Here is a 22,411-nt window from a genome sequence, read left to right on the forward strand (position 1 = left end):
GATATCTCTTTCCGACATAGCGTCACGACTTGCCAAGCAGAAAGTGTCTCATGTAAGGATAACTTGCAATGACGCCACCGTAGGCAAAAATAGCGCTCTTTCCAAAGAAGATGCTTGCTCACAAAGCAATGAGAATATTGCCTCTGCATATCAATCAATGTTGCATGAGCCCAGCGCAGACGATGACTGGTGCGTACATGGGTCCGAGCTACTGTGTATCAACCTTGTCGAGGAAACTAAAGTTAGAACTGAGTATCTCCTGGAAGTTAAAGATAGTACGTTGGAGGATTTGCACCCAGGTCAAACTAAACCTGAAGATGTCAAAGCTTCTGAGGAACCACATTTGGTTTCCATAAAAAGTATTGAGGTGTGATTATTGCATGCCTCGAATCCAACGAAAGCAAGTGTTTGCGACACTATACGCGCTTGGGAGGGTTCATGCCTGTCCGCCAAATCAACTGGCCGCTTTAGGGCCGCAGTAGCTCCATTATGTCCTCGTGCACTCGTGTGTGGTTCGACCATTGACAGTGATGCTGCAACCACACACTAGAAAGTTCGGGACAACAAAACCCACGCAATGACTTGGTGGATGCCACGGAGACTCACGACTCTAGCTTTCTCTAAAAACGTCTGGGTGAAGGCTGCAGTCAACAACACTAGATGTCTGATTTTATGCAGATGTAGAGAGATGACTTGCTGGAGCGATATGATCGCGGATTGGTTGGCCAGTGTACTCCAACCGAGAAGAAAGATGTCTAGTTAGATTGATGGGGGAACGGGTCACTTAAAGGAGCTCTAATGCTTCACTTATGGCTTCTGTCGGACTTTTGACCTCGGACATGCTGAAATACAGACTTGATTATGTTTATTGAAATCGAGTGTGTTGTGATAGTCTATCACGCACTTAGCTACTGTATTTTTTCTCTTACTCTTAAACTTATTTCGAACACACTTAAAGGGACACTAAAGTGAACAATTATTTCTTCTGCATCAGGAAATTACCTTTCTACAACACCAAAAACACCATTCTTACAACGATAAGACGTTTGGTAAGTCAGAAAAAGCTCAAGAACGAAATACGGGTGGCAACGCCTACTTGAAGTTCCCGCACCTGGTGGCTGTGACGTCTTGGATTTTGATGGCGTCGTCTAGGGCCTACTAATTATATATAGCGGTACAGATTGACTACGCCGTGTTCTAAAGGAACTAAATATTGAACATGGCAAGTTTCGGGAACCTTTACTCAGCCAACGCGGCCCAAATGCGAAAACATACTTGGGAATCCCTGACGTCACGCTGACGTACCGGCTCTGGGGTTTCGGCGCGAAACTCAAATAATGATACTTGGACCTTCATTTTCCTATCTAATAATCAAAATATTTTTTGTGTATGACTGTCGGCAGGGTTCTCGAACAATGCTTCATTAGTCTAAACTGATTTATTGTTTCGCTTTAGTGTCCCGTTATGATATTGACGAACAGGCCATCTCTCCAAATTAGATTCCGATTGACATTGCAAAGATTGTGAGTCGAATCCACGACGTTTGGTGTTAATTAAGGCGCAGTTAACACACTCGAACCCATTATCCAACATCGAGGTATGTGCGAACCGACCTGTTCAAGTGAGATTCCAATGACATCGTGAAGATCGATAGGCGAATCCACTACCTTTAGTGTTAATTAACGGGAAGTTAATTAAGGTACAGTTAACTAAGACAAAATTAGAACCCACGACCTCTGGTGGGAGGCGAACCCTCGACATTTGGTGGGAGCCGAAACCACTTGGAGATATGGGGAACCGGCCATATCTCCAAGTTGGATTCCAATTGGCATCGCGAAAGTTGTGAGCTGAACTCGCGACCTTTGGTGTTAATTAAGGCGAAGTTAATCAAGGCACTCGAACCCATGATCCAACATTGAGATAAGTTAGATTTCAATGACATCGCGAAGGTCGAGATGCGAATCGACTATCTTTAGTGTTAATTAAAGCGAAGGGATTTAAGGTACAGTTAATTATGACACAATTAGAACCCACGACCTCTGGTGGGAGTCGAACCTTCGACATTCGGTGGGAGCCGAACCCACTTGTAGATATGGGGAACCGGCCATATCTCCAAGTTGGATTCCAATTGACATTACGAAAGTTGTGAGCCGAACTCACGACCCTTGGTGTTAATTAAGGCGAAGGTAATTAATGCACTCGCACCCATGATCCAACATGGAGATAAGTTAGATTTCAATGACATCGCGAAGGTCGAGAGGCGAATCCACTACCTTTAGTGTCAATTAAAGCGAAGTGAATTAAGGTACAGTTAATTAAGATAAAGTTAATGAAGGCACTCGTACCCGCGACTTTTGGTGGGAGTCGAATGCACTTGGAGATATGGGTGAACCGGCCATATCTCCAAGTTGGACTCTAAATGACATCGTGAAGGTCGAGAGTCGAATGCACTACTTTTGGTGCTATCTAAGGCGAAGTTAATTAAGGCACAGTAACACAAACACAAACAAAAAATGAGTAACACAAACGTTGTTCGCGGTTCATAAGTGGTTTATGTGGTGATCGCAACTTTTACGCAATATGTATAATTCTGTTCTGTACTTGCAGTGCATTACATGTGTTGTGTGTTTTGGCTATTCAAAATATCTGACTTTATATATGCGTACGTGGACTGAACTAATGCACAGAACTTTGCGACTCATGTACTGTTGGACTGTATATTTTTTATTCATCCAGTGTTCTACTGAGTGCCATATTTTGTGTCGCTATTCTCCCTTTTTACGCAAATTTGTTTCCTTTGACAAGTGACAAGGAGTAGTCGGTGCCACCATAAAGGGGCCAACCTCTCCTAATATTCATTTCAATAAAAAAAGGCACAATTAATTAAGATACATTTAATTACGGCACGCGAGGCCACGACCTTTGGTAGAAGGCGGAGCCTCCAACTTTGGTGGTAGAAAACACGTAATTAGAAGCAATGAATTCGAATGAAAACGTCAAGTATTGTCATGAATGTCTCGTGAACGCGCAGGCTTTCATATTCATCCTCTTTAGTGTATGCTAAAGTGACAATCAACGTTCTCACTTCTTACTTTGGCATTTTCGAAGCGACCGCTTCATGTATTCACTACTATTGTCTTTCTATGTCTCCAATATGAGGCTAAAAGTACTGGTTGATAAGAATTGCAAGATGGCGCACCAGCCGGACGTGTCTTACCCAGGATAGTTGCACCAGCGAGCGCTATTGGAATGAGGGAGATGCCCAGGAATCCGAAGAACGCTGGCAGTCGTTGGATGCCTAGGTACTGACTGATCAGTACGCTCCTTATGCACGTCACGTAGCCCTGGCTAACGCCCAGCAGCCCGTTGAGAGCCATGAATGAGGTGAATGACGAGACAAGCGAACAAGCGACGAACGACAGACAAGACGCTAAGAGGCAGGCGGCTGCCAGAGGGCAGTGGCTGAACGGTATTCTGTCCGAGGTGAAGCTCAGCACAATTCGGCCTACGATCTGACCGAAGGCGTTGCAAGTAAGCACATACTTGGCTGTCTCCAGCGAGGCTCCCTTGTCACGTCCGTAGTCCACCGAAGTGGTAGCGTGAAGCGAGCCAGTCCAGTCAAACACCGCGTACACGGCAAGAAAGACAAAGAATTCCGGCGTGTGGAATAACGCCGCCACGCCTTTCGCTGTCAAACCGAGCCTCTCGATGCCCTGTGGCAGCGCAGCAACCGCTGCTTTAGGTATCGGTGACGAGAGCTGCTCTGAATTTTGTCCCTCTACCGTGGAAACGTGCTCCTTAGAGGCCAATGATAAGCTTGGTTTTGGCTTGGAGTTACTGGGCAAGCAGCAGAGCTTCAGGGGCCGAGGCTGTTTGAGCAATATGATTAGGGGTAGGCCGTTCAACATGATAGCTCCAACTATGAGGAGAGTTCCGCGAAGCCCGTAGTAGTTAGCGAGTAAAGAGACGATCGACGGACCCACTAGGCCTGAGACTGACCAGGCGGCGTACTTCAGAGCGGTGGCTGTGGCCATGTACTCTTCGAAGTAGATCATCGTGTAGATGGCGAAGCATGTCAGACTGGCTCCGAATCCTAAACCTGAAATGATAAAGGAAAGCATTCAGGGGCTACATTAAAAAATAAATTATGTAGTTTTACGTGCCAAAACCACTTTCTGATTATGAGGCACGCCGTAGTGGAGGACTCCGGAAATTTCGACCACCTGGGGATCTTTAACGTGCACCTAAATCTAAGCACACGGTTGTTTTCGCATTGTGCCCCCATCAAAATGCGGCCGCCATGGCGGGGCTACTTTCAATACAGCACAGTGTAGCATGGCAGGTCTATGCAAACAAGTGGATTGCTCTGCCAAAACAACGGCAGCGTGGCTTGTCTAACCACATGTTCAGGGCAAGCGGTATACTTCAATGAATGTGAACGCTCATCAGTGGCGTATATGTTACACCGGCGCGCTCGGTTGGCACATCGGGTAACGCTACAGAGATGGGTGTAAATGGTATAATCCATCGATCAGTGAAAATTGACGCAGCACGTAAAGCTGCTCGCTTGATGGTGAGAGAGACGGCCCAGACATTGGAGCAACGCTTACTTGAATAATCATATTCGGTTATTTCTGCATAACTTTAATATGTTAGCATTGTGTGAGTGTTTCACGCACTTTACGACATCTATCTATCTATCTATCTATCTATCTATCTATCTATCTATCTATCTATCTATCTATCTATCTATCTATCTATCTATCTATCTATCTATCTATCTATCTATCTATCTATCTATCTATCTATCTATCTATCTATCTATCTATCTATCTATCTATCTATCTATCTATCTATCTATCTATCTATCTATCTATCTATCTATCTATCTATCTATCTATCTATCTATCTATCTATCTATCTATCTATCTATCTATCTACCTACCTACCTACCTACCTACCTACCTACCTACCTACCTACCTACCTACCTACCTACCTACCTATCTATCTATCTATCTATCTATCTATCTATCTATCTATCTATCTATCTATCTATCTATCTATCTATCTATCTATCTATCTATCTATCTATCTATCTATCTATCTATCTATCTATCTATCTATCTATCTATCTATCTATGTCCATGCGATTAACCACCAGGTGAGGCATTGTGGGAGAAGGGAGCGCCGGACCCCGCGCGCTTCTCACGCGGCAGTCGAAACGATCAGGCGAGTCTCCGGCGGGCCCCAGTGGCCGGCGCTCCGATTTCCCATACAGCCTTGCGGCCGGCACGGACGGGGCGCGCACATTTGTGGAAAGATCTATTGGTACGACGCTGGTCGAACTTCGGCGAAGCGAGATGAGGCGACACGCCAAGGGAAAGAGCGCGTGCTCTCGGGAAACCGAGTTCCAAAGTAGGGCTTAGGGGAAAAGTGAAGGGGAGGGAGACTCCGTCGCCTATGATCTCTATCTATAGTAACTGATTTTTGGGGAGCGGTCGGAAAGAGGGGGAGGTGCACTGTCACTTGTTAGCTTGCTCGCTCGTTCTTCGCGGGAAGGTGAGGGAAAGGAAGCGTGCTATCGGCAAGAGGGTGGCCGGGAGGAAACGGAGAGAGGAGGAGGGCAGGCTGTAGCTCATTCGTTCGTCGCACGTTTTACTAGCCGTTCGGTGGTGGCCCGCCCATCGTGGACGATGCTCGAACGAGAACCAATAACGAATTCGTATCTCCGAAAAATACACTGCCGACGCAGGCGAGCGTTCCGTCGAACGCTGACAGCGCTGATGCCGACACACACCAATGAGTGCAGGAAGTGGACGTGTTAGCTCCGCACACTTGCCACGAGGGAATTCCTGGAAGGCGAGGGAAGGCGCCGAAGGAAAGGTAGCGTGCTCTCGGGCAACCGAATTGTGGGGATGGGGGCAAGGAGGAGGGGACTGTCGCTTGCTTGCTCGCTGGTTCGTTCATCAGTTCGGTCGGGCCATTCGCATACATTGACAATTGTAGGGGCGCGACTATCGCCTCCAGAGCCGGTGAAGAAGAACGCGGCTCACGTGCAGGTAGCACGAGACGAGAACATGCTAGAGCGCTCGACCTAAGTGGCCATGGCCTCTGCCGCTGCCGCCATCTCGCGCCACCATGGTCGGCCGGCCTACATAAACCTAGGCTACGGCGGCTACTTCTCCCCGCCTCTCACAATTTTGTGACATGGACAACCGAGTCATGCCATGCCAGCGTCTGCGCACCGCCTCTACCAAAGCGGGGGTGACGTGCCATCACGTGGTTCGGCATGCCGGTTCGCCATGCTACATCGACATGCCGTACATCTGGTTCATCCAGCTGGACAGCCACTTTTCAACAAGGCTCCAGGCTCCAGCTGCGTTACAGGCTCCGGTTGTTGCACCCCGACCCCGAGCTCTACGAGTACTTGCGGGCATCCGTCCTTGCTCACTACATCACCTTGAGCGCTCAGTCTCCTCCGGCTGGCGCTCCGTCACAACAGTTCTCGCAGCCTGAACCATCGTGTCACCCCCCCGTCTTGTCGTCCCACATCACCTGCGTCCACCCGTGTCAATCGCCAGCACGCGCCGGCCCCAGCATCAAACCTCTACTCGGTCCGTGAGCCAATACTCCCCCGCGTAAAGGCAGCTGTGCGACGACTCTTTCCTAGGAATTCACTGGGCTAAGCGTAAGCGCTTTCTGATATTCTACGGCCCGGTGCTCTAATTCCTTGGATGTTTCCGCAAGGTGTCCGCTTTTCGTTCGCGAGGACCTAACTCATCACCGATTCAGAGGCCTTCCCACCGGCTCTGGATAGGAGCAAATTCCATTCTTCCATGCACGGCGACGCCACAACCACAACCTCCGCGATGCCTTCAGCAACCACCTCAACCCTGATGCTATCGGCAGTCGATATTTCACCGCAAGCAGCAGCAGGCAAGCTTTCCGATGTTCTGTGCTCACACCTTCCGCGGATTCTTGCCGTACCGAAGTTTTACAGGAGCAGCTCTGTAATCTGGCTGCTTCAGCTCGAACATCACTTCTACGTTTACATCGTGAGTGGCCAACACTTGGGCTATCTCCACGCAAGTCCCGAGCTGCCAGATGGTCTACTTTTGGAGCTCCGACTTCTAGAGGCCCGGACATCTACGAGACCCTGTGGCAGGTCTTGATTTCACACTACCGCATCATTGTGGCTGCGCCTCGCTCACAACCTATGCTACCGGTGCTGCCTGGTAAATCTCTCTCGGATTACGCAACCCGACATTATCAACGACTGCCACTACCACCATCAACGACACCACTACCACCATCAGCGACACTACCAATGCCACTGCCACCGTTGCAGGCTGTTCGACGCCACCGTCTTAGCATTCTGAAACGCTAACATCCACAAAGCTCTTTGGAGCCCCACACTACTGGGGCCCATATTCTAAAACTCTTTATTGTGATGCTTGTCTGGAAACCTACAGAGAGCAAGTTCTGTGAAACATATTACGTTTGCGAAGAATAGCCCGGTACAAAAAGCCTTTACTCGCGAACAAATTGCTGCAAATCCATGCGCTGGCAGTGCGCGCCTTGACGAGTGGCGACAATAATGGCGACCGCTGTAGCAGATGACGTGGTTGTCTCCAGCCTGAACGGAGCACATCGAGACACCCTATAGTGAGGCGCGGCCCCGCGAGTTCCCGCGCGGGCCCCAGCATGAAAGCGATCTGTCATGGGAAAAGGTACGCGCCGAATGCCAACAGCTTCGTGTGCGCTGTGTTTTCGTCGCTTAAGGCGCGTTTACATGAATGCGACAGTGTCGCATCGCATTTCTAGCGCATCACATTCATGTAAACAGCAGTAATGCGCAAGGAAGGCGCATTGCATTAATGCGCCAGGCGAGGGTATATTTACGGGCGCAAGTCGACTATCGCGGAGCATGTAAACGCAGGATCGTCGCATTAGGAATGATGGGGAGGAATTAGGCACCAACATGACGGCGGTCCCGGCTGCCCGCTTCGAGTTGAATTTGACGTTGCGTTTGTAAAATGCACTTCGTTCGCAGCAAATGATTGTGTAAACGGCTTTCGCTTGGTCTCAGGCCGCTTCGACGACAGAGTATTATGAATACCCTTGTGATGTTTTCGAGATCGCTTCTCGTTTCGAACGAGCCGAAGCCTAACGAAAGAAAAGTTCGAGATGTCAGCGCTACCTATGGCTAGAGTCGAAAATAGTCGCAACAACGGCATATGGCCTCTGAGATCCGAAGATCTCGCTGGCCAACTAAAGCTGCAAAAAACGTGCGCGGCTTCGCGCCCGCTACACTATAGCGTATAGCGTACGCTATAAGTTGCTTACGCTAAACTAAAGCTGTCTATTTTTCAGCACTCAACCACCAACGTGCACTCGGCCTACTACCGGAAACCAGTCACACCGGAAGTCGGTTGCACTTCCCTTGTACGACACCATGTGGCGCTACGTTCTCGCGAGAGTTAAGGCGCTACATGTAAACGGCGTCGCATCGCCTTTCCCAAATGCGCTTGGAAATGCGATGCGCCACTGTCGCATTCATGTAAACGGGGCTTTAGATCGCATTGAAGTGACAGGCAGCACGAAGGTCAATTCGCTCGCTGCTGCTGTCGCGTTTCCTCACTTCAGCGTTTTCACAGCGAGTCGTCTCGGTCACCGAGTGAGATGTGTTCATATTTGCTTGGGCGCGTGACATCATGCTTGCTAATTCAGTTAGTAAGCGAAAGTTTACAAGTCCCACGTCCGATGAAACTGCTATCCTTACTTCGTATAGCTGCGCACTAATTTGATATCGCAATCGATGCTTTGTCTTTTTTCTTTCTCTATTTCCGTAAAATTAGTCGCGCAGCACGCGTTTTGTTTGAGATGCAAGGGATTTACAGGTCAGCGGTAAATATTGGCTGTAGCTTCGTTGCCTTCGGTTTATAAAAATTGATGTATTTGTACATTGGAATTACTATAGGGCATGACAGCCAGTGTTAGTAGACAGTGCGCAGCAAGAGTAATTAGGGAACTAATTATTATCATGAATATATGCGCTCACTTCATGTGGTCAAAGTGGCTAACACAAGGTCAATAAATTTATACAAGATTTTCTACAAATCTGATAATGATCTGATAATGATCTGATAATGATCTGATAATCATAAATGTAAAAAATCGGTCTTGGGAGAGTCAGTTATAATCTCTGAGCTGCATTACCCGATGAGGTCAATACGCTTGCGGGAAAAACACAATTGAGGAATTGTCTAAATAACATAAAAGGCCACTAATTCTTAACTTACCTACCACGTTGACTCTATAGCTATGGAGTTGCGCTCGAGCTGCTAGGTAATGGGTTCCAGTGCCGACCGCGGGGGCCACATTTCGAGTAGGGTGGAATACGGCCGTTTTCGCAATCAGCAGTTTTCGGACAATAAACCCCACAATTCAAAAACAAAAAAAATAAACTTTTTAATTGGTGACTTTAAGGCTCATATTGCAAGTTATCAAATACAGTAGCAAAGTATTTATAGCAGATATTGACCGCTTAAATAAATAATGTATGTGCCTCAGCGAGAACAAGTGCGGTCTCTTTTAAGATTTCGGAACACTTCACATATTTTACGAATGCTGAGAGGCGCATTGCCACTCTCAAAGATACCTCGGTGTGACGTTTTTCTCATGTATCAAAACAATACACATCAAGACCTGTATTTCTGTTCCTTGAAGGCGCGCTATGAGTAGCTAAAGAGAGACAACTTTCTAGACCTTCTTGCTTGCGTATTAGTGTAAGTTCAATGAAAACTACTCCATTCTTCACATGCTGTTAACAGCCAAAAAGTAAACCAAATGTTGTAGCTTCAATGACCTTTACCGTATAATGAGAACTCAATACCACTTAGCTTCGCATACATACAAAAATATGTCATCCCAGCTTTGACTACTGTTGGAAAGGGCTTATAGTAATACAGAAGACCATACGTTGAAGAGCTCCTACCAATATTTAGGCTGCGGTATGTTTTGTGTGACGGAACCTTAATTTACTTGGATAGGCGGAAGCTCTTTGACTGGCTGTAATGAGTGAATGGAGAGTGTCGTGGTGGGTGCGTAAAATCGAGGCTGTTGAAAATGTGGCGATAGAACGCTGTGGCATAGGGGCAGTTCGAAAACCCCTCAAGTGGCCGACAAAAAAGATGTTGGCGGGCTGTGGCTCATCGTGAAGCACTGCTTGGTCTGGTTTGGTGTTCCACGGACGTTCTCTCCAAGCCTCGTATTGCGGGTTATTGGTCAAGTATCGGGCAGTTTATTTGTATTTAGTTTTTATTATTTGCATCTATAATCTGGTTGATCTCATAGTGAGTTCCTAATGTCTTTTTATTCTCCCGGCCAGCGGTCTTTACTCTGGACGGCTTCCCTTCCCACTACTGATATCTCTATAGAGGATTTCTTGCGCAGTGGCATTCACAGCGTTACAGTTGCCCTAGTGCCGACCAAGGTGGGATTCATCCGTGTGAAGAATCCAAAGACAATTCAAGAACAGCTGCGGAAAGCTATCCCACACTTCCAGAGCACAACCGATGTCCGACAATTTGGCAGAGGGGGCATTCTTTGTTGTTTACCGGACCAGACGCGTGTCTCCAACATTCTAAATTGCGGAATATTCTCGAATCACCCTTTTATTCCTGCTCATGTAGCTCGCGCCTAGGGGCTAGTTCGGGGAGTCGACGCCAGTCTGTGTGCTTCCGAGGTGCTGCAGGTGTTTCACACGGCAGGTGCCATATCCGTCTACCGATGTTCACGAGTTCCTGAGAATCAAAGAGTCCCCACAGAGTCGGCCATTGTCACTTTTGAAGGCACAACTAGGCCCTTAGAGATCAAGGAATGGCCTCTAATATACAGAGTTGAAGTACTTTTTCCCCGCCTACTGCAATGCGTTCAGTGTTGGCGATTATGCCACAGAATTAAGGGATGTAGATCAGAGCTTCGGTGCCGAATTCGCGGAGAATGTCATGATGCAAAGACGTGTCCCTATCAGACTGAGCGATGCTGCTTGCATGAAGGTCCCCACCCTGTGAACTGTTCGAAATGCCCTGCGAGGGACCAAGAGCTTCAAATTCTACAAGTTATAGAAGGGAAGCGATGTTCGCATTGTAAAGCTCGGGCTATAGCATTACAGAAATCATGTGGGTACGCTCAAGCTGCTGCACGTCACTCAGAAGCTATGGATGTATCTCTTGGTGATGTCGTAGCAGCTGCTGTGGAAAACGCTACGGCAAAAGCCCTTGACAGTCATTTTTGGAACCTTTCTGAGACCACTGGGCAAGTTTTAACTGCTCAGATGTCACAAGTTTTGCAGTTTGTTGCGCAACGAAGTGTTGTTTCTGAGAATACTGCTTCTCATGACAATACAGACAAAGGCCTATCGGCAGATACCTCGCATCCCAGTGCTGACGAAAGAGACCCTTCCGCATCTAATGTCGAATGCCAGGGTGGTAACAGTTGCGAGTCCGGTTCAGAAAACCTTGAGAACATGGATTTGGATGCTCGAACGTGTAAACGTCGCGCTTCTCCGTACTCCCCTAGAACTACTATTCTTCATAAACTAAAGGCTAAAAAGAGTCAAAATAACAACCTAACAAAGGATGATTTCCTAAAAGATAGTATTTTACAGACGGCAGGTAATACTGCCGTTATATGGTCAACATAGGGGCCTTAAAACTGCTGCAGTGGAATTGTCGTTCCATGTTTGCTGCAGCCAATGATTTGTTATACCTTTCTGAAGAACTTTCTCCTGATTTGATTATATTGCAAGAAACATGGTTACCTACAGATAAGAGATTTCATTTAAAGAATATCATTTAGTCGTCTGGCTCGCCCTTCTCGTAGAGGGGGTTTAGCATTTTTCATATCATCGAAAATTTGTCATCGAGCTAAAATGAGTCACCAGTAATTCTCTGCAGAAAGTGAGGTGCTAGCATTGGACTTAATGCTACCTGGTTGTGCCCCATTTTCGGTAGTCAATGCTTATTTTCCTACAGGAGTTATTAGTACAGGTTCTCTTGACGTATCGGCTGCAGCATGCAGAAAGAATATAATCATAGCTGGTGATTTTAATTCTCACCATGTATCATGGCGCTATTGGTCTGATTCTTGTGGCAAACGATTGTTAGATTGGACTTTATCAAATGACCTTAATTAATTGGGTAAATTCGAGAATCCCAACCTATGGGTCCGGGAAATCGCATTTGGGGCTAGACCTGAGTTTTTCCAGTCCGGGTTGCGCCATTCAGCCCAGGTCTGCTATCACCTCGGCCACAAAAAGTGACCATCTTGCAATAGTTTTTGAAATTGCGTACAAAATTAATTGGGTCAACAAGCGTGCCTGCACCTATATTAATTATAGCAAATTGCAAGATTCATTGCAATCAAATTTAAATAAACAGGGAGGAATAAGTGACGAAGTAAAGGCATTTGATTTGTATCACGTTATAAGTGACCGTTATACAAAATCCAGATTCAGTATGCAGTCAACCAAAGGTGGTACTTATTCCCCCTGGTGGATTCCTGACTGTGAGCGCAAATATAGAAGAAGAAAAGCAGTGTGGAAAAAGTTTCTGTATAACCAGAGTCGACGTAATTGGAATGACTATACACTTGTTGCAGCTACGTTTAGGCAGACAGTAGACAAAGCGAAATAAAATTATAACTAAAAACATTACAGTTATCTAGCACAGCCCTGTAATAAAAAAGACCTATTTAAGTTTCTACAGTCAAAAAAAGATTGTTTCAGCATCAACAAATGTAGAATCTGTTTAAATTTCACGGAATTGTTGCAGTCACTGGAGGTGATTGCAAAAGGCTTACAGAGTTGATTTACGCCAATTCTACCCTATCATATGCCGGCAGCTGAACAACCTGATGAATTCACAGCAGTCACATTAGAAGAGTTAATGAAAGTGGTAAAGTCACTGCCGGCTTCAGCTCCAAGTATTGATGGCATAACTACAGCAATGATAAAAATAATATTCGAATTGTCTCCCCAGGAGTTCCTTAAAATTATAAATTTTTCAATTCTGAATGCATGGATTTATCCACGTTAGAAAGTTGCCAAAGTAATTCCGCTACTTAAAAAGCAGGGCGATGGATACACAATAGATAACATTAGACCTATTTCACTCACTTCAAATCTTGTAAAGTTAATCGAGAGAGCATTGTATGCTCATATCGAAAGGTGGATAGGCGACAAAAAATATTAAGTGGCTCTCAAATAGGATTCAGGTCTGGGTGCTCAATTTGGTGGGCAACTAGCTCGCCACAACCAGTATGCGGCCTTAGTGACATTAGACATTGCGAAGGCGTGTGACAGTGTCGAGCGCACCATCTTGATCGACAGACTTGAAAGCGTGAATCTCCCACAATATATAATTGCATGGATTCGTAATTTCCTGAGCGGAAGTAGATTTTATTGCTATCAAAACGCTGTTTCTTCTCAATGTAACAAACAGACCAGGGGTGTTGCTCAAGGTGCAGTACTCTCCCTCATTTTATTTAATATTTTACTGAGTCATATTCTTACACAACCAGACGTGCAGGTAAATGTGTACCCTGATAATATTGCATTTTTTCGGTGTCAAGCGATATACATAGCCTTTATAAAACACTACAGTCGTATTTGAATCAGATTGAAATGTGGCTTAAGGGAGTACAAATGTCGCTAAATGTCAACAAAAGTGCCATCATAGTTTTCCCCTTTAACTTTTCCCGTCCGGATAACACTGACGTACGATCAGGAGACAATTACACCGGTGCAATCATTACCATATCTCGGAATGATTTATACAGAAAAGCCTAATTTGTGGGCACACATAGAATACATCGCTTCTAATGGAACACGAGCTGTTGGTTTATTACGAAGAGTCAGCAACAGTAATTTTAGACTGCACAGGAAGACTCTGCTGATGATATATTGTATGCATGTCCGTCCCATTTTAGAGTTCGGTTGCATATTAGTTTCTGGAGACCCTGCTTGTAAATTACGCCCTCTCGTTCTTTTAGAACGCGAATCATTACGTCTATGTCTTGGGCCTTCCAAAATTTGTAGCGAATATTCTTTACCACGAAACTCACCTGCCTTGTCTTCAAACTCAATTTCGCATACTGACAGTCCAGACATTACTGAATATCTACGCTTCTCCCCAGAGACGCTCCTCCTATGTGTTCATTCGAGAGCCGACTGCATTCTTTGCGAATCAATGGTCTCGACTGCATCGTCCCCAGGTAATTTTGGTATAGAAGCTATTTAAGAACCATTGCAAGCATAAATCCGGGATGTGATTTTTCCAAATTTACCTACTGCGACAGTAAGCGTTCAATTCGATAACATATTTCCGAATAACGGTAAGTTTCTTCCTATTATATGCCTAAAAGGTTTGTTAGATGACCACCTTGAGATCCTCCCTATGAATACAGTAATAGCCACATATGCTTCTGTCAGTGAAGAGAAGGCAGGAGGGGGAATTTTTTCGCCATCATTAAATTGGTCGTCCTCTCTTCGACTGCCCGACTTTACACCAATATTTCAGGCAGAGGTATTGGCTATCATTCTAGCTCTACGAAAACTTCCCTCATCTATCCTCATCTATTTCTTCAGCCGTAATTATAACCGACTCCTTATCCGTTTGTTCTGTTCTAACAGTGCCAAATTCAACTACCATTCTCCGAGAATTTCATTCATCTATCCCCCAACATTTACGCCTCATCCATTTGGTATGGGTACCAGGACACATGCGACTAACTTTAAATGAGTCAGAAGACGCACTGGTGGCGGCATCTCTTAGAGGCCTTGACTGAGGATCCTGAAACCTTCGGCATATATCACGGCTGCAAGAGTTAGAAAATTTTGTGTTCAAGAACATGATAAATCATGTGCATTAAATAACATCGATTTGCGGCACATTATATTCCTTTGGTACCGCTAGTGGTGTTCAACAAAAAAAATTGAAGTTTCATTCACGAGAATGCTTTGCCTAATGTCACTGCTTAATTTTTATTCCCATAGGTCTGGTTCGGCACCTTCCCCTCATTGTTTCATTGCAACGAACCTGAAACCATGGAACATTTCTTTATAGAGTGTCGTAGGGTCGGCGTGCACAGAAAACGACTTCTGGAAGGTGCCCTTCGCCAAATTGGATTGGGCATTACGCTCCCTGTGATACTCTCTTGGGAAGTCGGCACTAGGACACTGCAATAAGAACGTATTTGATGCCATATTTAATTCTGCATGTGAAACAAAGCGACTGCCATGTTAATATCATTGTTTTACTTTCCTCAATATGTACACAAAAATATTACTTTCAAATTTTAAAATAATACTGCCTGGAAATTGATAACTATTGATATTCGTTTATTATCATCTATAAATTCCAAAATTCTATTTAAATATTCCTCCCTTCTTACCTACTGCCGCCCGATTCATGGCCGATCTCCCGTCGTGGGTTTAGCCATATCCACAGGCACAAAACCAAACCAAAGCTGTCGGATGATGGAGACAGAAGGCCAACAAGTCAGGGGTTACGAGGAACGAGCAGGTAGAAGAGGCTCGAACGCTGTGCGATGAGATAGCTTGCTAACGGGTGGTTCGAAGATCGCTGGTGTCGAGGTCGGTGTCGCCCGGGTCAAGACTCGCACTCGAGAGCCTCGACAGAACCAGAACGACTCTGGCTGTCCCTACAGAGACCCTCCGAGCGTAGGGCTCGGCTGTTCTTACTGTTGGTCCTGATCCGGGTCATTATCCTAAGCCGCCGTGCCGAGAGCATTGCCTGGAGCGACGCCGGTGAGAGTCCCTCGGACATAACCGCGAGCCAAGTGCCCATTACAGGCGCCACTCAGCTGTAGCGCTCGCACTTGGATGACCTTGGACTCCGACATGCCTTGGACTTGGGCCTTAGACACCGACGTCCGGGGTTGGCTTACCGTGCGACCGCGTCCCTCGTCTGCCACTGTCGCCGCTGCCCCCGTCAAAGCAAGTGCCACTGCTGTCAACCGCCCCGCCACCCGAATTCTTTTTTTTTCTTGTTTTCGACCAAGAGTGATTTGAACTTGTCGCACGCACTAACGCGGCTAACTGCACTTTTGTTTTTCTGTACTTTGTGTGCGCTGTTTGGTATCCTCTTTTCTGTTTCTTGTAATGAATATTTTTGTCTTTGGGAAAAATATAGCTTCGTCTTTCCTGAACTGAGGCTCTAACTCAGTTTAACAGCTCGCACTCGAGGAACCTGTCATCACAACGGGGCAGCCAAAAGCACAAACTGAATAGGTCAACGTACATGAAATACCATGATCCTGAATGGGTCCTCCGAGAAACGTTCCGTGTGAGCCACCGCGTACTATAGGTATTGTATTTGACACGATACTCACCGTACACTCCTCCAAGCGTCACAGCCATGCAGACCATATTAGGACAGAAGGCGCTCGCTGCAATTGCAACTGCTGACCCCGCAACGACCAGGAGTGTGATGCTGAAGACTGAGAGCTTGCTCTGGAGGAATACTATCACGAAGCCTGCGAGTAAACAGATTATAGTGGAAACAACGTCTATAGCACCGAAACGGTTGTATGTGTGCGTGTGTGTGTGGGAGGGGGGTGTTCCATGTAGCACTGCAGGCACTGAAATACCACACCAGCTTCTTTACTAAATGCGCCCTAAATGCCTTAAAACGGGGCAAGCAGCTGAGGTAATTAAATGATTTCCTTTGGATTACTTTTACCCCAAATGCACGAATTTTAAAATGATTTGTTGTAGTAATTACACTAGTAGTTAGACAAATTAAATTAACGAGCTCTGTAAACACAATAGCCGTGCAATTGGAACCGGCGAGTGACTTGTGAGCAATTTGTGGAGTTCATAATGGTTTCCAAAAGTGAAAAATGTTGACGGTGCTAATTTTTACAGCATAATGAATTCCGGGCAATGCCACACACACACACACACACGCACACACACACACACACACACGCACACACACACACACACACACGCACACACACACACGCACACACACACACACACACACACACGCACACACACACGCACACACACACACACACACGCACACACACACACGCACACACACACACGCACACGCACACACACACACACACACGCACACACACACACACACACACACACACACACACACACACACACACACACACACACACACACACAAAACGAAACTGAGCAGCAAAACAGCGCGACTTTCATACCCTAGGCGCTCATCTATTAGTAGTATGACTGCCTGCACGTCACTGTCGGGCGAGCATCTAGTGACTGCCATAATCTAGCCGTGGTCGCATCATCCTCCTCATATGCCCTCACCCTCACGTAGCAGGGTGAGATGAGGATCCCCTTCGCGAAGATTGGTGAGGGTGAGAAAGGGCGGACGTTGTCTGGAAAGGACGAGGCAGGGAGTGGTAGGGAGGTTATATGACGTGGGAGGTCAAATGAGCACAGTGCGATTGATATTGTTGAAGTACATAAAAGTTACTGAGATCGTATGCATAGTGAGTTTAAAGTCTAAGGTATTGAAGTGCGCTGGCAGGAAGTTTCTCGAGCGCAGATGCACGTCGAAGCCCATTTTTAACTAACTGATGTCATAAATGGCTGTTGATGCCAGCTGCAGCTAAACTCATTGAAAGCTGTAGCCACTGAAAGTGACAGCGAGAGCGGGAGGAGTGAGGCGACTTTTTGGCGTCACCCAAGATTAATTTTTTTTCCGTTGATCTCATGCACAAGTCAGTGCACACCTTTATCCGAAGCAAACACCCTAGAATTTTCCTTTTCTTGCTCTAACTAAATGACAAAAAAATTGAGTTTGAGGGTTTTCGGCCACTGGTAGCGTTTGTTGACATCTGAAGTAAAGGAAGCATCAAGATTAAGAAAAATTTCAGTAATATAGCCAGATCTTACTTACAGCACTACCAACACTTGTTTGCTTTATTCTTAAGCTTTCGCATAGTAACGACAGCCGAGCGACTTTATTTACAGTAAACATTCAGCTTAAGCGTTTCAGTTCAGCCTCCACAACTTTGAGCTGGGACACTGATTCTCAAGAATAAACACTGCAGAATAATAGAAAAGATTAACATGTAGTTGTTAGTATATATTCGTGAATTCCGACAAATTATTTGTTTTCAAATCCCCGTAAGCAGCCCTAAACAATCGGCATGAAAAACACCGCTAGCGATGTATGAGATACATGACAGAACTCAGAACATACATTAATGTCCCATCTAGTTCATGCATTACCAAACACACTTATTGCTGGAAAAGTATTCGCTTCAGCTTTTCAGTGCAATAATGTAAGCTCATTTAACTACCAGCGAAATGTAGTAATTACTTCTAAATTTTTTTTTACTTTGCCCTCTGCCGATATGCAGCCGTTGTGGCATAGATGGTAGACGTGACCTCATGCTTGACGAAAGCAGCATTAGTTTAAGAGCCACCACGGTGGGCATGCACTCAGGAAAATTCAGCTTTTATAACATGTTCGGCATCTATAGCGGCATTTCTTAGTTCTGCAAATATAACGTCGCTGTCGGGTGATTTACCACGAAAAAAACAAGAACGAAACCTCTTCACATTTTTACGCGGTACTTGCGCATGAACGCGAAAACCACGCTGCGAGAAAGACGAGGTCGTCAAGAAGCGCTGCCCGAGTTGCCAGTCGGCTGGACTGTTTGATACCCTTACATATATTCTGTAAACACATTGTTACTCTCCTTTGCGCATAAGCGTAATTCCCGTGTCAGTTTGGTGAAATTTTAAAATGCTACATACACACAATCTTTTTCGCTTTTCGCATTGCTTCAGAATGTCGCAATAAAACGCTGCACTGCAATAGGATGTAAGGAGGGATCGTCTGTAAGCGAAGTATTATATTCAGTCAAGGACGACATGTCGCGTTCATCGGCAATTGCAACGCTATATATATATATATATATATATATATATATATATATATATATATATATACATATATAGGTAGTAATTTGCTCGCTTCTCGACTGCATTCTATTTCTTTTGGGATTGAACAACAGGCTTTACGTGACCCATACCGGGACTTCTCGCGTCGTCCTTGCGTCCTCGTCGTACAGTCTTCGTCGTGCATTCGTTGTCACACAGTTTTCGTGATTCTTTTGTGGTCGTTCGATGGTCGTAATGCCAAAGTTCTCATCCGCCTCCCCGTTATGAGTCCATTGTCGTGATGCGGTCGTGGCCACGCTGACGCCTTACCATCATCATTATTTCAGAACCGTCACCCAAATGTCATGCCATCATTGTTTCATTTTCGTCATTCCCGTCTTCGCCATTCTATGCTGATCATGTTGTCATTCATTTGGTATAATGACATTGTTCTCATGCCATCATTCTCATTGCCTCGTTGTTGTACACTCTTCGCCATGCATTCATTGTCATTCCAAGTTTATCTGATTGTCGTCATCGTGATAAAATTGCGGGGAGAAAGTCATCGTCCCACCGCCACGGGCGTTATGAAGTAGTATGGTCCGTTCGATGCCTTGAAGCCTTCATTTCCAGGCTGTCGACGTTATACCATCGACACCATTTGAGGATTGTCATCCCTTTATCGTCGTGCCGTAGTTGTCATACCGCCTAAGGCGCCTTATCGTCGTCACTGAGTGGTCGTCAGGCCATCATGGTCACGACCAACCTGGCAAGCGGGTGTCATAACAAAGTGGACCGATACCGGAGACAGGGTATGCCGAATATAGCTGAATCACTACAAATGCCAGAATGTCTACTGCAAATTGTAGATAAAGGTGTCTTCAACCATACAGTGTGTCGCTACATAGCTCTAGTGCCACTCACGTTAGCGGCGACAGTCATCATGAGATGGGTTCTGCCGGAATTTTCCCCATAAACGCCGCTCATTGGCTAGATGGTGGCCCGGCTATTTCAGCTTCCTAGAACATCTGCTGATGCAAGCCGCCTTGGCTAAGGCAGAAACGAGACGTCATTCTGAACAACAGAATCGCGCCCGAACAACAGCCCGTTTCGCGGCTTGCTTGAAGCTGATAGAGCAAGTTCACGGCAGCGATTTCCATGGCTGCTTTCAAATGCATACGGCAAGCCCATATTGAACCCTCCGGTTATCTTTCTTCTCCTTCATATATAGTGACAACATGTGCCATAAAGTAATTTATTAGGAAATTCATTAGTAATTTTTTATTAATTCGTTGAATGTGTCTTTCGATTTGTCTTGCAAGTCCGCCTGTCTGAACAAACCAGCTCAAGGACAAAAATTATGGCATCTGCAATTGGGGATTTTTAAATATTCTACAAAACTTAAAAATAATCACCGCGTAGGTCAATCGCTCGTTGTGGGTCACACTTGCGAAAAAAAAAAGTTGATACTGTTGTGGTACCGTGACACGGTCTTGATACCATCGTGATCGTCGACGTTAAAAGCTTCGCCGTCCGACTATCGTCATGCCGTGTTCGTCACGTCTTGTAGTCCTACCCAGTCGCCGAAGTTGTCTATATATATATATATATATATATATATATATATATATATATATATATATATATATCAAAACGTTTATTTAAAAGAAAAAAATGCGGAAAGCGATTGGGTGGAGCCCCTAGTCCAGGGCCCCACTGGCTTGAGCGGTCCGCCGTGCTTGGTCGAGAAGCGCTAGTTGCATCCTCGCTGGCGAGCCAAGTCTCCCACTGCTCCCTTCCGGAAAGTTTGCCGGCTATTTTTGGTGTATTAATTTTGGGTGGCCTGTTCTGGCAGTCCCACGTAATGTGGGCGAGAGTTGGCCGGCCTCCGCACCAAGGACAGCGAGCGCTGTACAGCGTTGGGTGAATGGCATTTTTCAAATAAAGGTTTGGAAATGTGTGCGTCTGTATAGAGTGCTGCCTGGATAGGTCAGGGTGTGGTGGACTGTACTTTCTTCGCTCGCGCCGCTGGTGCTCAAGGATGTCTCGTGGTAAAAAGGGGTTTTCGTCATAGTGGTCGGCCGCTCGGTTGACAAAGCACGAGCTGCGCCGTCCGCTCTCTCATTGCCCTCGAGTCCTGCGTGACCCGGGCACCAGATGATAATGTGTTTCTGCGTTAGGTTGGATCCTAATAGGTGAGTGGTGCTGTGTGGTAGCCTCCCGGTGAGGAATAGTCTACATGCGACTTGGGAATCTGTAAGAGTTATCGACGATTGTCCCAGAGCGTCCTTAGTTTTAATAGCTAGCGCGATGGCTGAAGCTTCTGCGGTATTCGCAGATGCAACTCTAGCCGTGGCACAAGTCACAAGCCCTTGATTTGCGGCCGCTCCTACCACTGCGAGGGCGTATTTGCAAGCACCACATCGAGCGACATCTGTGTAGACTGTATCCGGGTTTCCACCGAATTGCTGCATTAACTTTCGAGCTCGAGCATTTCTACGTCCCTGGTGGTATTTTGGACTCATGTTCTTAGGGATTGGGGCTACTATGATCCTTTCACGAAGGACTCTGGTCAGAGATTCGAGTTCTTCTCCCGCATACTGTGGACGAGTAGGGTAACCCACGCGGCAAAGTAATTTTCTGCCAGAGGTGGTTAAGCTAAGCCGCCCCCGTTGAGATATAAGCGTCGCTGCCCGTAGCTCCTCGTAGTTATTGTGAATCCCGAGGGCCAGCAGGCGTTCAGTAGAGGTTCCTGAATCTAGGGAACCTCTAGGGCCTTTAGTTCTAGGGCCTTTAGTTCTGTTTTCGTGGTGTCCTGGAAAGGGAGGCTATATGTGAGACGACTTAGCACAAAAGCCCGAACGAGCCGGATCATCTCTGTTTTCTTGAAACCTTTTCGGTGATAAGTTACTCTACGGATCATACGGGAGATCTGTTTCACCGTAGTCCTAAGGGTTTTAATGGTGTGGTCTACTCGTTTGTTGCTTTGCAGCCACAGTCCGAGGACTCGCATTTTCTGGACCTCCTTTATCTGGCTGTCTCCTAGAAAGAGGTTCACCGGCTCGTGAGTTTGACGGCCTCGCCCTCGTATCCTGATAAATTCTGATTTATCGGGAGCGCAGCTCATTCCACTGCTGCGAGCGAAGGTTTCAACAACGGTCGCTGCTTCTTGCAGGATTTCTTCTTTTTGTCCTAACGAGCCGTTGGTTGCCCATAGGGTAATATCGTCTGCATATATCGCGTACCGTAGCCCAGGTATGACTTCGAGTGTTTTGGCTAAGCGTCTCATACCGATATTGAAAAGAAGGGGGGAGAGTATCGCCCCTTGCGGTGTACCTCTATTGGGCATGGGAAAAGGGTCTGAGCGCGTAGTGCCAATGCCTATTGTCGCGATGCGAGAGGTCAGGAAAGAGCAGGCGTAATCATAGATTCTTTGTCCTCAACCG

At 46.2% G+C, this 22,411-nt stretch overlaps 1 protein-coding gene across 2 annotated transcripts in view; it reads right to left on the minus strand.

Moving 5' to 3' along the window:
- The window catches only part of LOC135909465 (monocarboxylate transporter 9-like), a 64,886-nt gene that overhangs the window by 8,164 nt on the left and 34,311 nt on the right, over positions 1-22,411 (minus strand). The window contains exons 2-3 of one of the 2 annotated variants that reach the window (XM_070536705.1): positions 16,418-16,561; positions 3,218-4,099 (exon numbers count right to left, since the gene is read on the minus strand). In XM_070536705.1, the coding sequence (XP_070392806.1) occupies positions 3,218-4,099; positions 16,418-16,561 (1,026 nt within the window). Of the gene's footprint in view, positions 1-3,217; positions 4,100-15,457; positions 15,816-16,417; positions 16,562-22,411 lie in introns of those variants that run through there. The other variant, XM_070536706.1, reaches the window with a different exon arrangement.

Source organism: Dermacentor albipictus, chromosome 3 (assembly GCF_038994185.2).
Source record: "Dermacentor albipictus isolate Rhodes 1998 colony chromosome 3, USDA_Dalb.pri_finalv2, whole genome shotgun sequence".
Classification (NCBI taxonomy): Eukaryota; Metazoa; Arthropoda; class Arachnida; order Ixodida; family Ixodidae; genus Dermacentor; species Dermacentor albipictus.